This window comes from Salmo salar, chromosome ssa01, assembly GCF_905237065.1.
Source record: "Salmo salar chromosome ssa01, Ssal_v3.1, whole genome shotgun sequence".
NCBI lineage: Eukaryota > Metazoa > Chordata > Actinopteri > Salmoniformes > Salmonidae > Salmo > Salmo salar.
This window is the reverse complement of record NC_059442.1, coordinates 114,542,782-114,555,432: the sequence shown is the minus strand read 5'-3', so window position 1 is coordinate 114,555,432 and position 12,651 is coordinate 114,542,782. Positions and strand designations below refer to the sequence as shown.

General features: G+C 44.3%; 1 protein-coding gene across 7 annotated transcripts in view; it reads left to right on the top strand.

The window, feature by feature from the left end:
• Window positions 1-12,651, top strand: part of LOC106591860 (dedicator of cytokinesis protein 1) — a 723,705-nt gene that overhangs the window by 644,439 nt on the left and 66,615 nt on the right. For all 7 annotated transcript variants that reach the window (XM_045687698.1, XM_045687691.1, XM_045687686.1 and 4 more), the window contains exons 41-43: window positions 398-539; window positions 1,069-1,150; window positions 11,445-11,529. In XM_045687698.1, coding sequence (XP_045543654.1) covers window positions 398-539; window positions 1,069-1,150; window positions 11,445-11,529 — 309 coding nt within the window. The remainder of the gene's footprint in view (window positions 1-397; window positions 540-1,068; window positions 1,151-11,444; window positions 11,530-12,651) is intronic.

The following is a 12,651-nucleotide window of genomic DNA, read 5'->3' as shown; positions in this document are numbered from 1 at the left end:
AAAGAAAACATGAAACACTGATGTAGCAGAAGGAAAACATGAGTTTTGATCAGACCAAGGTTCTAACTCTGTTCTTTGCCGTTGCATCAGACAATACGTTCATTACATCCAGGAAGGTCATGTGGTTTTACAATACAAGATTCAACCCCATATTATACTGTGTCTGCAGTGTTATGCCGCTCTGTTGGGTCAGTTCAGTGTGTGTTATCAGTGTTTATCACTAGTCCAGTGTAGTGAAACATGGCAGATGTCAGTGAGATGCCGTGTTGGCGATCCCTTAACCTTTTTAGCCCCCCGAAGCCCAGCTTGGCTTCGACTGTGCCACAAAGCATGTTCTGGTGGTCAGACAGAAGTGGTGTAAAACCCCCCCACGTTCTCTCTGTTTTTCTCCTCTCAGAACAAGATGTTCATCTATAGGGGGAAGGAGTACGAGAGGAGAGAGGACTTTGAGGCCAGACTGCTGACCCAGTTCCCCAACGCTGACAAGATGAAGACTACCACTCCGCCCAGTGAAGACATCAAGACCTCTCCCTCACAGTGTATCCTTACTACAGAGATCACAGTCAGACAGCCAGAAGAGGACTGGCCACCCCTCACAGCCTGGTTCCTCTCTAGGTTTCTTCCTAGGTTCTGGCCTTTCTAGGGAGTTTTTACTAGCCGCTGTTCTTCTGCCTCTGCATTGCTTGCTCTCTGGGGTTTTAGGCTGGGTTATAGCACTGCTGATGTAAAATGGGCTTGATAAAATAAATGTGATTGATTGAGTCAGACAGACATCAAGAACTATCCCTGACAGTGTATACTTATCACAGAGATTACAGTCAATCAATCAGTTATTCAATTATATTTATAAAGTACTTTTTCCATACATCAACAGTCTTCCCAAAGTGCTTCACCACCGCCATCTACACACGTTAACCCCACACATTCAGAATACTGGGAGGGTCTAGGCATGAGTTTAGTTTGTATGGTAGAGCGTAGTCTACTTTACACTTCTGTTCTGTTGAAATTATTGTGACCAGTTCATTTATATTCAAGACTTCAATATTTCCCTTAACGGTTGTGATGAAGGCATCCAGTGTTTCACCGTCAAGCCTGTTCTGGAACTCCCTTCAAAGTTCCAGAACAAACCAGTGTCTGAGCAGATCGTCAGGTATGTATCTGTCTGTCTTCTTATCTGACTTCTTCCTTGTTATACAGAGTGTGTACATCATGTATGGGTGGGTTACGTCAGAACTACAGTCCATCTGGGTGACATATTAATGCATATTACTACTTCATGAATCTGTCTAGTTTAGTTTCATCCTTTGCATTCTCTGAGTAGTACTTTATCACCTGTTATATTAGTCCTGAACTAAATGAGATGGAGTCAGGTACTTTATCACCTGTTATATTAGTCCTGAACTAAATGAGATGGAGTCAGGTACTTTATCACCTGTTATATTAGTCCTGAACTAAATGAGATGGAGTCAGATACTTTATCACCTGTTACATCAGACTCCAGAGGAGAGCACTGGTACAGAACACTGTAGCAGTAGGATAGACCCAGAGGACACTGGTACAGAACACTGTAGCAGTAGGATAGATCCAGAGGACACTGGTACAGAACACTGTAGCAGTAGGATAGAGGACAACACTGGTACAGAACACTGTAGCAGTAGGACAGACCCAGAGGACACTGGTACAGAACACTGTAGCAGTAGGATAGAGGAGAACACTGGTACAGAACACTGTAGCAGTAGGACAGATCCAGAGGACACTGGTACAGAACACTGTAGCAGTAGGATAGACCCAGAGGACACTGGTACAGAACACTGTAGGATAGAGGAGAACACTGGTACAGAACACTGTAGCAGTAGGACAGACCCAGAGGACACTGGTACAGAACACTGTAGCAGTAGGATAGACCCAGAGGACACTGGTACAGAACACTGTAGCAGTAGGATAGAGGAGAACACTGGTACAGAACACTGTAGCAGTAGGACAGATCCAGAGGACACTGGTACAGAACACTGTAGCAGTAGGATAGACCCAGAGGACACTGGTACAGAACACTGTAGCAGTAGGATAGATCCAGAGGACACTGGTACAGAACACTGTAGCAGTAGGATAGAGGACAACACTGGTACAGAACACTGTAGCAGTAGGATAGATCCAGAGGACACTGGTACAGAACACTGTAGCAGTAGGATAGAGGAGAACACTGGTACAGAACACTGTAGCAGTAGGATAGATCCAGAGGACACTGGTACAGAACACTGTAGCAGTAGGACAGATCCAGAGGACACTGGTACAGAACACTGTAGCAGTAGGATAGATCCAGAGGACACTGGTACAGAACACTGTAGCAGTAGGATAGAGGAGAACACTGGTACAGAACACTGTAGCAGTAGGATAGATCCAGAGGACACTGGTACAGAACACTGTAGCAGTAGGATAGACCCAGAGGACACTGGTACAGAACACTGTAGCAGTAGGATAGATCCAGAGGACACTGGTACAGAACACTGTAGCAGTAGGATAGACCCAGAGGACACTGGTACAGAACACTGTAGCAGTAGGATAGACCCAGAGGACACTGGTACAGAACACTGTAGCAGTAGGATAGATCCAGAGGACACTGGTACAGAACACTGTAGCAGTAGGATAGAGGAGAACACTGGGACTGGAAGGTGAACAAATCTAAATGGAAATGTGTTGGTAGATCAAACAGTGGTTGACCTTCATGTGTTTCCTGCTGTTATTAATTCACTCTGCCAGCTCCCTCTCCCTTCATCACAGCTAATACAGCAGACACACAGTCATCACAGCTAATACAGCAGACACACAGTCATCACAGCTAATACAGCAGACACACAGTCATCACAGCTAATACAGCAGACACACAGTCATCACAGCTAATACAGCAGACACACAGTCAGCACAGCTACTGCAGCAGACACACAGTCAGCACAGCTAATACAGCAGACACACAGTCATCACAGCTAATACAGCAGACACACAGTCATCACAGCTAATACAGCAGACACACAGTCATCACAGCTACTGCAGCAGACACACAGTCATCACAGCTAATACAGCAGACACACAGTCATCACAGCTAATACAGCAGACACACAGTCATCACAGCTAATACAGCAGACACACAGTCATCACAGCTACTGCAGCAGACACACAGTCATCACAGCTAATACAGCAGACACACAGTCATCACAGCTAATACAGCAGACACACAGTCATCACAGCTAATACAGCAGACACACAGTCATCACAGCTACTACAGCAGACACACAGTCATCACAGCTAATACAGCAGACACACAGTCATCACAGCTAATACAGCAGACACACAGTCATCACAGCTAATACAGCAGACACACAGTCATCACAGCTACTGCAGCAGACACACAGTCATCACAGCTAATACAGCAGACACACAGTCAGCACAGCTACTGCAGCAGACACACAGTCATCACAGCTAATACAGCAGACACACAGTCATCACAGCTAATACAGCAGACACACAGTCATCACAGCTAATACAGCAGACACACAGTCATCACAGCTACTGCAGCAGACACACAGTCATCACAGCTAATACAGCAGACACACAGTCATCACAGCTAATACAGCAGACACACAGTCATCACAGCTAATACAGCAGACACACAGTCATCACAGCTACTGCAGCAGACACACAGTCATCACAGCTAATACAGCAGACACACAGTCATCACAGCTAATACAGCAGACACACAGTCATCACAGCTAATACAGCAGACACACAGTCATCACAGCTACTACAGCAGACACACAGTCATCACAGCTAATACAGCAGACACACAGTCATCACAGCTAATACAGCAGACACACAGTCATCACAGCTACTGCAGCAGACACACAGTCATCACAGCTAATACAGCAGACACACAGTCATCACAGCTAATACAGCAGACACACAGTCATCACAGCTACTACAGCAGACACACAGTCATCACAGCTAATACAGCAGACACACAGTCATCACAGCTAATACAGCAGGCACACAGTCATCACAGCTAATACAGCAGACACACAGTCATCACAGCTAATACAGCAGACACACAGTCATCACAGCTACTGCAGCAGACACACAGTCATCACAGCTAATACAGCAGACACACAGTCATCACAGCTAATACAGCAGACACACAGTCATCACAGCTACTGCAGCAGACACACAGTCATCACAGCTAATACAGCAGACACACAGTCATCACAGCTAATGCAGCAGACACACAGTCATCACAGCTAATACAGCAGACACACAGTCATCACAGCTAATACAGCAGACACACAGTCATCACAGCTAATACAGCAGACACACAGTCATCACAGCTAATACAGCAGACACACAGTCATCACAGCTAATACAGCAGACACACAGTCATCACAGCTAATACAGCAGACACACAGTCATCACAGCTAATACAGCAGACACACAGTCAGCACAGCTACTGCAGCAGACACAGTCATCACAGCTAATACAGCAGACACACAGTCATCACAGCTAATACAGCAGACACACAGTCATCACAGCTAATACAGCAGACACACAGTCATCACAGCTACTGCAGCAGACACACAGTCATCACAGCTAATACAGCAGACACACAGTCATCACAGCTAATACAGCAGACACACAGTCATCACAGCTAATACAGCAGACACACAGTCATCACAGCTACTGCAGCAGACACACAGTCATCACAGCTAATACAGCAGACACACAGTCATCACAGCTAATACAGCAGACACACAGTCATCACAGCTAATACAGCAGACACACAGTCATCACAGCTAATACAGCAGACACACAGTCATCACAGCTAATACAGCAGACACACAGTCATCACAGCTAATACAGCAGACACACAGTCATCACAGCTACTGCAGCAGACACACAGTCATCACAGCTAATACAGCAGACACACAGTCATCACAGCTAATACAGCAGACACACAGTCATCACAGCTACTACAGCAGACACACAGTCATCACAGCTAATACAGCAGACACACAGTCATCACAGCTAATACAGCAGGCACACAGTCATCACAGCTAATACAGCAGACACACAGTCATCACAGCTAATACAGCAGACACACAGTCATCACAGCTACTGCAGCAGACACACAGTCATCACAGCTAATACAGCAGACACACAGTCATCACAGCTAATACAGCAGACACACAGTCATCACAGCTAATACAGCAGACACACAGTCATCACAGCTACTGCAGCAGACACACAGTCATCACAGCTAATACAGCAGACACACAGTCATCACAGCTAATACAGCAGACACACAGTCATCACAGCTAATACAGCAGACACACAGTCATCACAGCTACTACAGCAGACACACAGTCATCACAGCTACTACAGCAGACACACAGTCATCACAGCTAATACAGCAGACACACAGTCATCACAGCTACTACAGCAGACACACAGTCATCACAGCTACTACAGCAGACACACAGTCATCACAGCTAATACAGCAGACACACAGTCATCACAGCTAATACAGCAGACACACAGTCATCACAGCTAATACAGCAGACACACAGTCATCACAGCTAATACAGCAGACACACAGTCATCACAGCTAATACAGCAGACACACAGTCATCACAGCTAATACAGCAGACACACAGTCATCACAGCTAATACAGCAGACACACAGTCATCACAGCTACTACAGCAGACACACAGTCATCACAGCTAATACAGCAGACACACAGTCATCACAGCTAATACAGCAGACACACAGTCATCACAGCTAATACAGCAGACACACAGTCATCACAGCTAATACAGCAGACACACAGTCATCACAGCTAATACAGCAGACACACAGTCATCACAGCTAATACAGCAGACACACAGTCATCACAGCTAATACAGCAGACACACAGTCATCACAGCTAATACAGCAGACACACAGTCAGTCAGACACACAGTCAGTCAGACAGACAGACAGACAGACAGACAGACAGACAGACAGACAGACAGACAGACAGACAGACACTGACTTTCGGACAGACTGACTTTCGGACAGACAGACATACACCATCATTTGAGTCTTGGCACAGAGAGAGCTGGTTCTGCTGAGAGCTGTGATCAAACATATAGCGCTGAGTAGGCCTCAGCTAACAGCAGGCTATCCACCTCGCCGCTCCAGCCAGCCAGCCAGCCTCACTCAGCTGTGTAAACACAGCCCCGATATGTCAGAATACTCTTTCCAATTCCAACACCAACCCTGTGTTCAATTAAACCTGACTATTTATTGACTGAAGAACTTAGTTGTTTTTCCATAGTGGCTGAAATGTACCTTTTGGTGAATGTGGCCGTGCGGTAAGGTGATCTTATCACACAGGACACAGGTCTGTTTGAATGTTGTCCTGGTGGTGTATTGGTCTATATTGACCCCTATGTAATTCATGGGTCTGTTTGAATGTTGTCCTGGTGGTGTATTGGTCTATATTGACCCCTATCTAACTCATGGGTCTGTTTGAATGTTGTCCTGGTGGTGTATTGGTCTATATTGACCCCTATGTAACTCATGGGTCTGTTTGAATGTTGTCCTGGTGGTGTATTGGTCTATATTGACCCCTATCTAACTCATGGGTCAGTATGAATGTTGTCCTGGTGGTGTATTGGTCTATATTGACCCCTATGTAACTCATGGGTCTGTATGAATGTTGTCCTGGTGGTGTATTGGTCTATATTGACCCCTATGTACCTCATGGGTCTGTATGAATGTTGTCCTGGTGGTGTATTGGTCTATATTGACCCCTATGTAACTCATGGGTCTGTATGAATGTTGTCCTGGTGGTGTATTGGTCTATATTGACCCCTATGTAACTCATGGGTCTGTATGAATGTTGTCCTGGTGGTGTATTGGTCTATATTGACCCCTATCTAACTCATGGGTCTGTTTGAATGTTGTCCTGGTGGTGTATTGGTCTATATTGACCCCTATGTAACTCATGGGTCTGTATGAATGTTGTCCTGGTGGTGTATTGGTCTATATTGACCCCTATCTAACTCATGGGTCAGTATGAATGTTGTCCTGGTGGTGTATTGGTCTATATTGACCCCTATCTAACTCATGGGTCTGTATGAATGTTGTCCTGGTGGTGTATTGGTCTATATTGACCCCTATGTAACTCATGGGTCTGTATGAATGTTGTCCTGGTGGTGTATTGGTCTATATTGACCCCTATCTAACTCATGGGTCTGTATGAATGTTGTCCTGGTGGTGTATTGGTCTATATTGACCCCTATGTAATTCATGGGTCTGTTTGAATGTTGTCCTGGTGGTGTATTGGTCTATATTGACCCCTATCTAACTCATGGGTCTGTTTGAATGTTGGCTTTAATTTGAATATGGAGCTCTGTTAGCAGATGGATTAGTGGGAGTCAGGGGCTGAGCAGACCTGATCTCTCTCTCTCTCCATCTCTCTCTCTCTCTCTCCATCTCTCCCCCATCTCTCTCTCTCTCCCAATCTCTCTCTCTCTCTCCCCCAATCTCTCTCTCTATCTCTCTCTCTATCTCTCTCCCCATCTCTCTCTCTCCCCATCTCCCTCTCCCTGTCTCTCTCTCTCACCATCTCTCTCTCTCTCCCCCATCTCTCTCTCTCCCCAACTCTCTCTCTCTCTGTCTCTCTCCAACTCTCTCTCTCTCTGTCTCTCCCCATCTCTCTCTCTCTCTGCTCTCTCTCTCTCTCTCCCCATCTCTCTCTCTCTCTCCCCATCTCTCTCTCTCTCTCTCTCTCTCTCTCTCTCTCTCCCCTCTCTCTCTCTCTCCCCATGCTCTGTTAGCAGATGGATTAGTGGGAGTCAGGGGCTGAGCAGACCTGATCTCTCTCTCTCTCTCTCTCTCTCTCTCTCTCTCTCTCTCTCTCTCTCTCCACTCTCTCTCTCTCTCTCTCTCTCTCTGTCTCTATTCTCTCTGTCTCTCTGTCTCTCTCTCTCTCTCTCTCTCTCTCTCTCTCTCTGAGAGATTAGTGGTACATAGTAACATAGTTAAGCTTCTCCTCCCTGTCATCATCACTGTCCAAACTGCCACTAACTCCAAAGGCTGATATCAGATCTCAGCTTGTCCAGGCCAGTGGATAATACATGTGAAATGACTTCATTGAGATGGCAGTGTTCCTATAAACCTGCTGTATTCTTCTGTTTATTACATCACAAACTATGAGTCTGCATCCTAAATGGATTCCCTGTATAGTGCACTACTACCCTATAGGCCCTGGTCTAAAGTAGTGCACTACTACCCTATAGGTCCTGGTCTAAAGTAGTGCACTACTACCCTATAGACCCTGGTCTAAAGTAGTGCACTACTACCCTATAGGCCCTGGTCTAAAGTAGTGCACTACTACCCTATAGGTCCTGGTCTAAAGTAGTGCACTACTACCCTATAGACCCTGGTCTAAAGTAGTGCACTACTACCCTATAGACCCTGGTCTAAAGTAGTGCACTACTACCCTATAGGCCCTGGTCTAAAGTAGTGCACTATTACCCTATAGGTCCTGGTCTAAAGTAGTGCACAACTACCCTATAGGCCCTGGTCTAAAGTAGTGCACTTTGTAGGGAATAGGGTGCCATTTAGGAGGCAGACAGGACCACTGACTGGATCCAACACCCTCGGCAGGAAGACCAAATGTTCTCCTGTTAATTTGTCCGTAAAGTTCTTAACGTTTTCGTTACAAAGAAACATTGTGAATATAACTCTGTAATCAGTGACATGTAAGTGAGCGTGGAGGAATCAGATTTGGGTGTGACAGAAAGGCTGAACGGAGCCCAGCCACCCTGGAGATGTTTTACATTCAGCTGTTCTCTCCTTGTGGATACACACACACACACACACACACACACACACACACACACACAGAGACACACACACACACACACACAGACACAGACAGACAGACAGACAGACAGACAGACAGACAGACAGACAGACAGACAGACAGACAGACAGACAGACAGACAGACAGACAGACAGACAGACAGACAGACACGGTCTCTGTGCTCTGTTGCTGAACAGACAGGGTTTCGTCAGCTCTACAAAATGACAATCACAGATGTTTAAAGGGCCCCGCTGCTGGTCATGTTCCTACATCTACACACCCAGAGAAAATGCTTTTCTGAAACACTGCTGGTCATGTTCCTACATCTACACACCCAGAGAAAATGCTTTTCTGAAACACTGCTGGTCATGTTCCTACATCTACAAACCCAGAGAAAATGTTGTTCTGAAACACTGCAGGTCATGTTCCTACATCTACACACCCAGAGAAAATGCTTTTCTGAAACACTGCTGGTCATGTTCCTACATCTACACCCAGAGAAAATGTTGTTCTGAAACACTGCTGGTCATGTTCCTACATCTACACACCCAGAGAAAATGTTGTTCTGAAACACTGCTGGTCATGTTCCTACATCTACACACCCAGAGAAAATGTTGTTCTGAAACACTGCTGGTCATGTTCCTACATCTACAAACCCAGAGAAAATGTTGTTCTGAAACACTGCTGGTCATGTTCCTACATCTACACACCCAGAGAAAATGCTGTTCTGAAACACTGCTGGTCATGTTCCTACATCTACACACCCAGAGAAAATGCTTTTCTGAAACACTGCTGGTCATGTTCCTACATCTACACACCCAGAGAAAATGTTGTTCTGAAACACTGCTGGTCATGTTCCTACATCTACACACCCAGAGAAAATGCTTTTCTGAAACACTGCTGGTCATGTTCCTACATCTACACACCCAGAGAAAATGCTTTTCTGAAACACTGCTGGTCATGTTCCTACATCTACAAACCCAGAGAAAATGTTGTTCTGAAACACTGCTGGTCATGTTCCTACATCTACACACCCAGAGAAAATGTTGTTCTGAAACACTGCTGGTCATGTTCCTACATCTACAAACCCAGAGAAAATGTTGTTCTGAAACACTGCTGGTCATGTTTCTACATCTACACACCCAGAGAAAATGCTTTTCTGAAACACTGCTGGTCATGTTCCTACATCTACACACCCAGAGAAAATGTTGTTCTGAAACACTGCTGGTCATGTTCCTACATCTACACACCCAGAGAAAATGTTGTTCTGAAACACTGCTGGTCATGTTCCTACATCTACACACCCAGAGAAAATGTTGTTCTGAAACACTGCTGGTCATGTTCCTACATCTACACACCCAGAGAAAATGGTGTTCTGAAACACTGCTGGTCATGTTCCTACATCTACACACCCAGAGAAAATGTTGTTCTGAAACACTGCTGGTCATGTTCCTACATCTACACACCCAGAGAAAATGCTTTTCTGAAACACTGTTGGTCATGTTCCTACATCTACACACCCAGAGAAAATGGTTTTCTGAAACACTGCTGGTTCATTTCATATGACTGTCAGTTGACTAATAAAGTCTCAGACCACGTAATGAGACATGTATGGTTTTCAATGAACAGAAAAGGAAACGTGCTGTATTTGTAAACCAGTGTTAAACAGTACTGTTCAAAGACAGTGGTTTTTTAGTGATGTGTTGGTTACACCTCATCTCAGCCAGCTGGGCCCTCAGATAGACCCAGAACACAACTCCCAGTGAGAGAAATCTTTACCCTGGGTAGGCGGGTTCAACCCTGTCAGTCCACTAATCTGTCTGTCTGTCTGTCTGTCTGTCTGTCTGTCTGTCTGTCTGTCTGTCTGTCTGTCTGTCTGTCTGTCTGTTTGTCCAGAGCTGGAATCAACAAAATAAAATCATATTACACAGATATATACGCAGAAGCATTTCATTCCCAGAGGCAGGGATGAGCTCTTAGATGGGGAATGTAATGAATCTACAGACAGACAGACAGACAGACAGACAGACAAAGTGAGGGATGTTTATGCTACTGACTCACTGACCTGTTTTTCACCTGAAACAGCCACATAATTAAACATTAAATCAACCTGCAGATGAGCCATAACACTTTTAATTTAATTCTCTACTCCTTTCTCCTTCTCTCTCTCTATCTTTCTCTGTCCTCTTTCTCTACGCTCCTTTCTCTCTTTTTTCCATCTCTATTTCTCAATCTCTATCTCTCGCTTTCCTTTGCGCTCTCTCCATCTCTCTCTCTCTCCTCTCTCTCTCTCTCTCTCTCTCTCTCTCTCTCTCTCTCCTCTCTGTCTCTCTCTCTCTCCCCTCTCTCTCTCTCTCTCTCTCCTCTCTGTCTCTCTCTCTCTCTTCCTCTCTCTCTCTCTCTCTCTCTCTCTCTCTCTCTCTCCTCTCTCTCTCTCCTCTCTCTCTCTCTCTCCTCTCTGTCTCTCTCTCCTCTCTCTCTCTCTCTCTCTCCTCTCTCTCTCTCTCCTCTCTCTCCTCTCTCTCTCTCTCTCTCTCCTCTCTCCAGCTTTTACATGATAAATGAAGTGTATCAGTTTCAGTACTCCAGACCGGTGAGGAAGGGAGAGAAGGACCCAGACAACGAGTTCTCGGTAAATATCATATTCAGATTTGTTCTCTAAACTTTCTTTTCTACATTTCCTTCATTGAGGGTAGTAATATTAATGGTGTAATTGTTGTGACTAATGAAAGATGGCAGTACTGTAATTGTTGTGACTAATGAAAGATGTCAGTACTGTAATTGTTGTGACTAATGAAAGATGGCATTACTGTAATTGTTGTGACTAATGAAAGATGTCAGTACTGTAATTGTTGTGACTAATGAAAGATGTCAGTACTGTAATTGTTGTGACTAATGAAAGATGTAAATACTGTAATTGTTGTGACTAATGAAAGACGTCAGTACTGTAATTGTTGTGACTAATGAAAGATGGCAGTTTGTTGTGACTAATGAAAGATGCCAGTACTGTAATTGTTGTGACTAATGAAAGATGTCAGTACTGTAATTGTTGTGACTAATGAAAGATGTCAGTACTGTAATTGTTGTGACTAATGAAAGATGTCAGTACTGTAATTGTTGTGACTAATGAAAGATGTCAGTACTGTAATTGTTGTGACTAATGAAAGATGTCAGTACTGTAATTGTTGTGACTAATGAAAGATGTCAGTACTGTAATTGTTGTGACTAATGAAAGATGTCAGTACTGTAATTGTTGTGACTAATGAAAGATGTCAGTACTGTAATTGTTGTGACTAATGAAAGATGGCAGTACTGTAATTGTTGTGACTAATGAAAGATGGCAGTGCTGTAATTGTTGTGACTAAAGAAAGATGGCAGTACTGTAATTGTTGTGACTAATGAAAGATGTCAGTACTGTAATTGTTCTGACTAATGAAAGATGCCAGTTTGTTGTGACTAATGAAATATGTCAGTACTGTAATTGTTGTGACTAATGAAAGATGTAAATACTGTAGTTGTTGTGACTAATGAAAGATGTCAGTACTTTAATTGTTCTTATGTGTTTGGTAAAGCAGCGATCCCTAATACATGTTTTTTTTATATTTATTTAATCAGGGAGTCACCGTTGAGATCGGGGGAGACCTACATATACAATTGTATAAGACAAACTCAAATACCAAATCAAGAAAGTTTCATAAAAAATTGACTAATGAAAGATGTCAGTACTGTAAATGTTGTGACTAATGAAAGATGG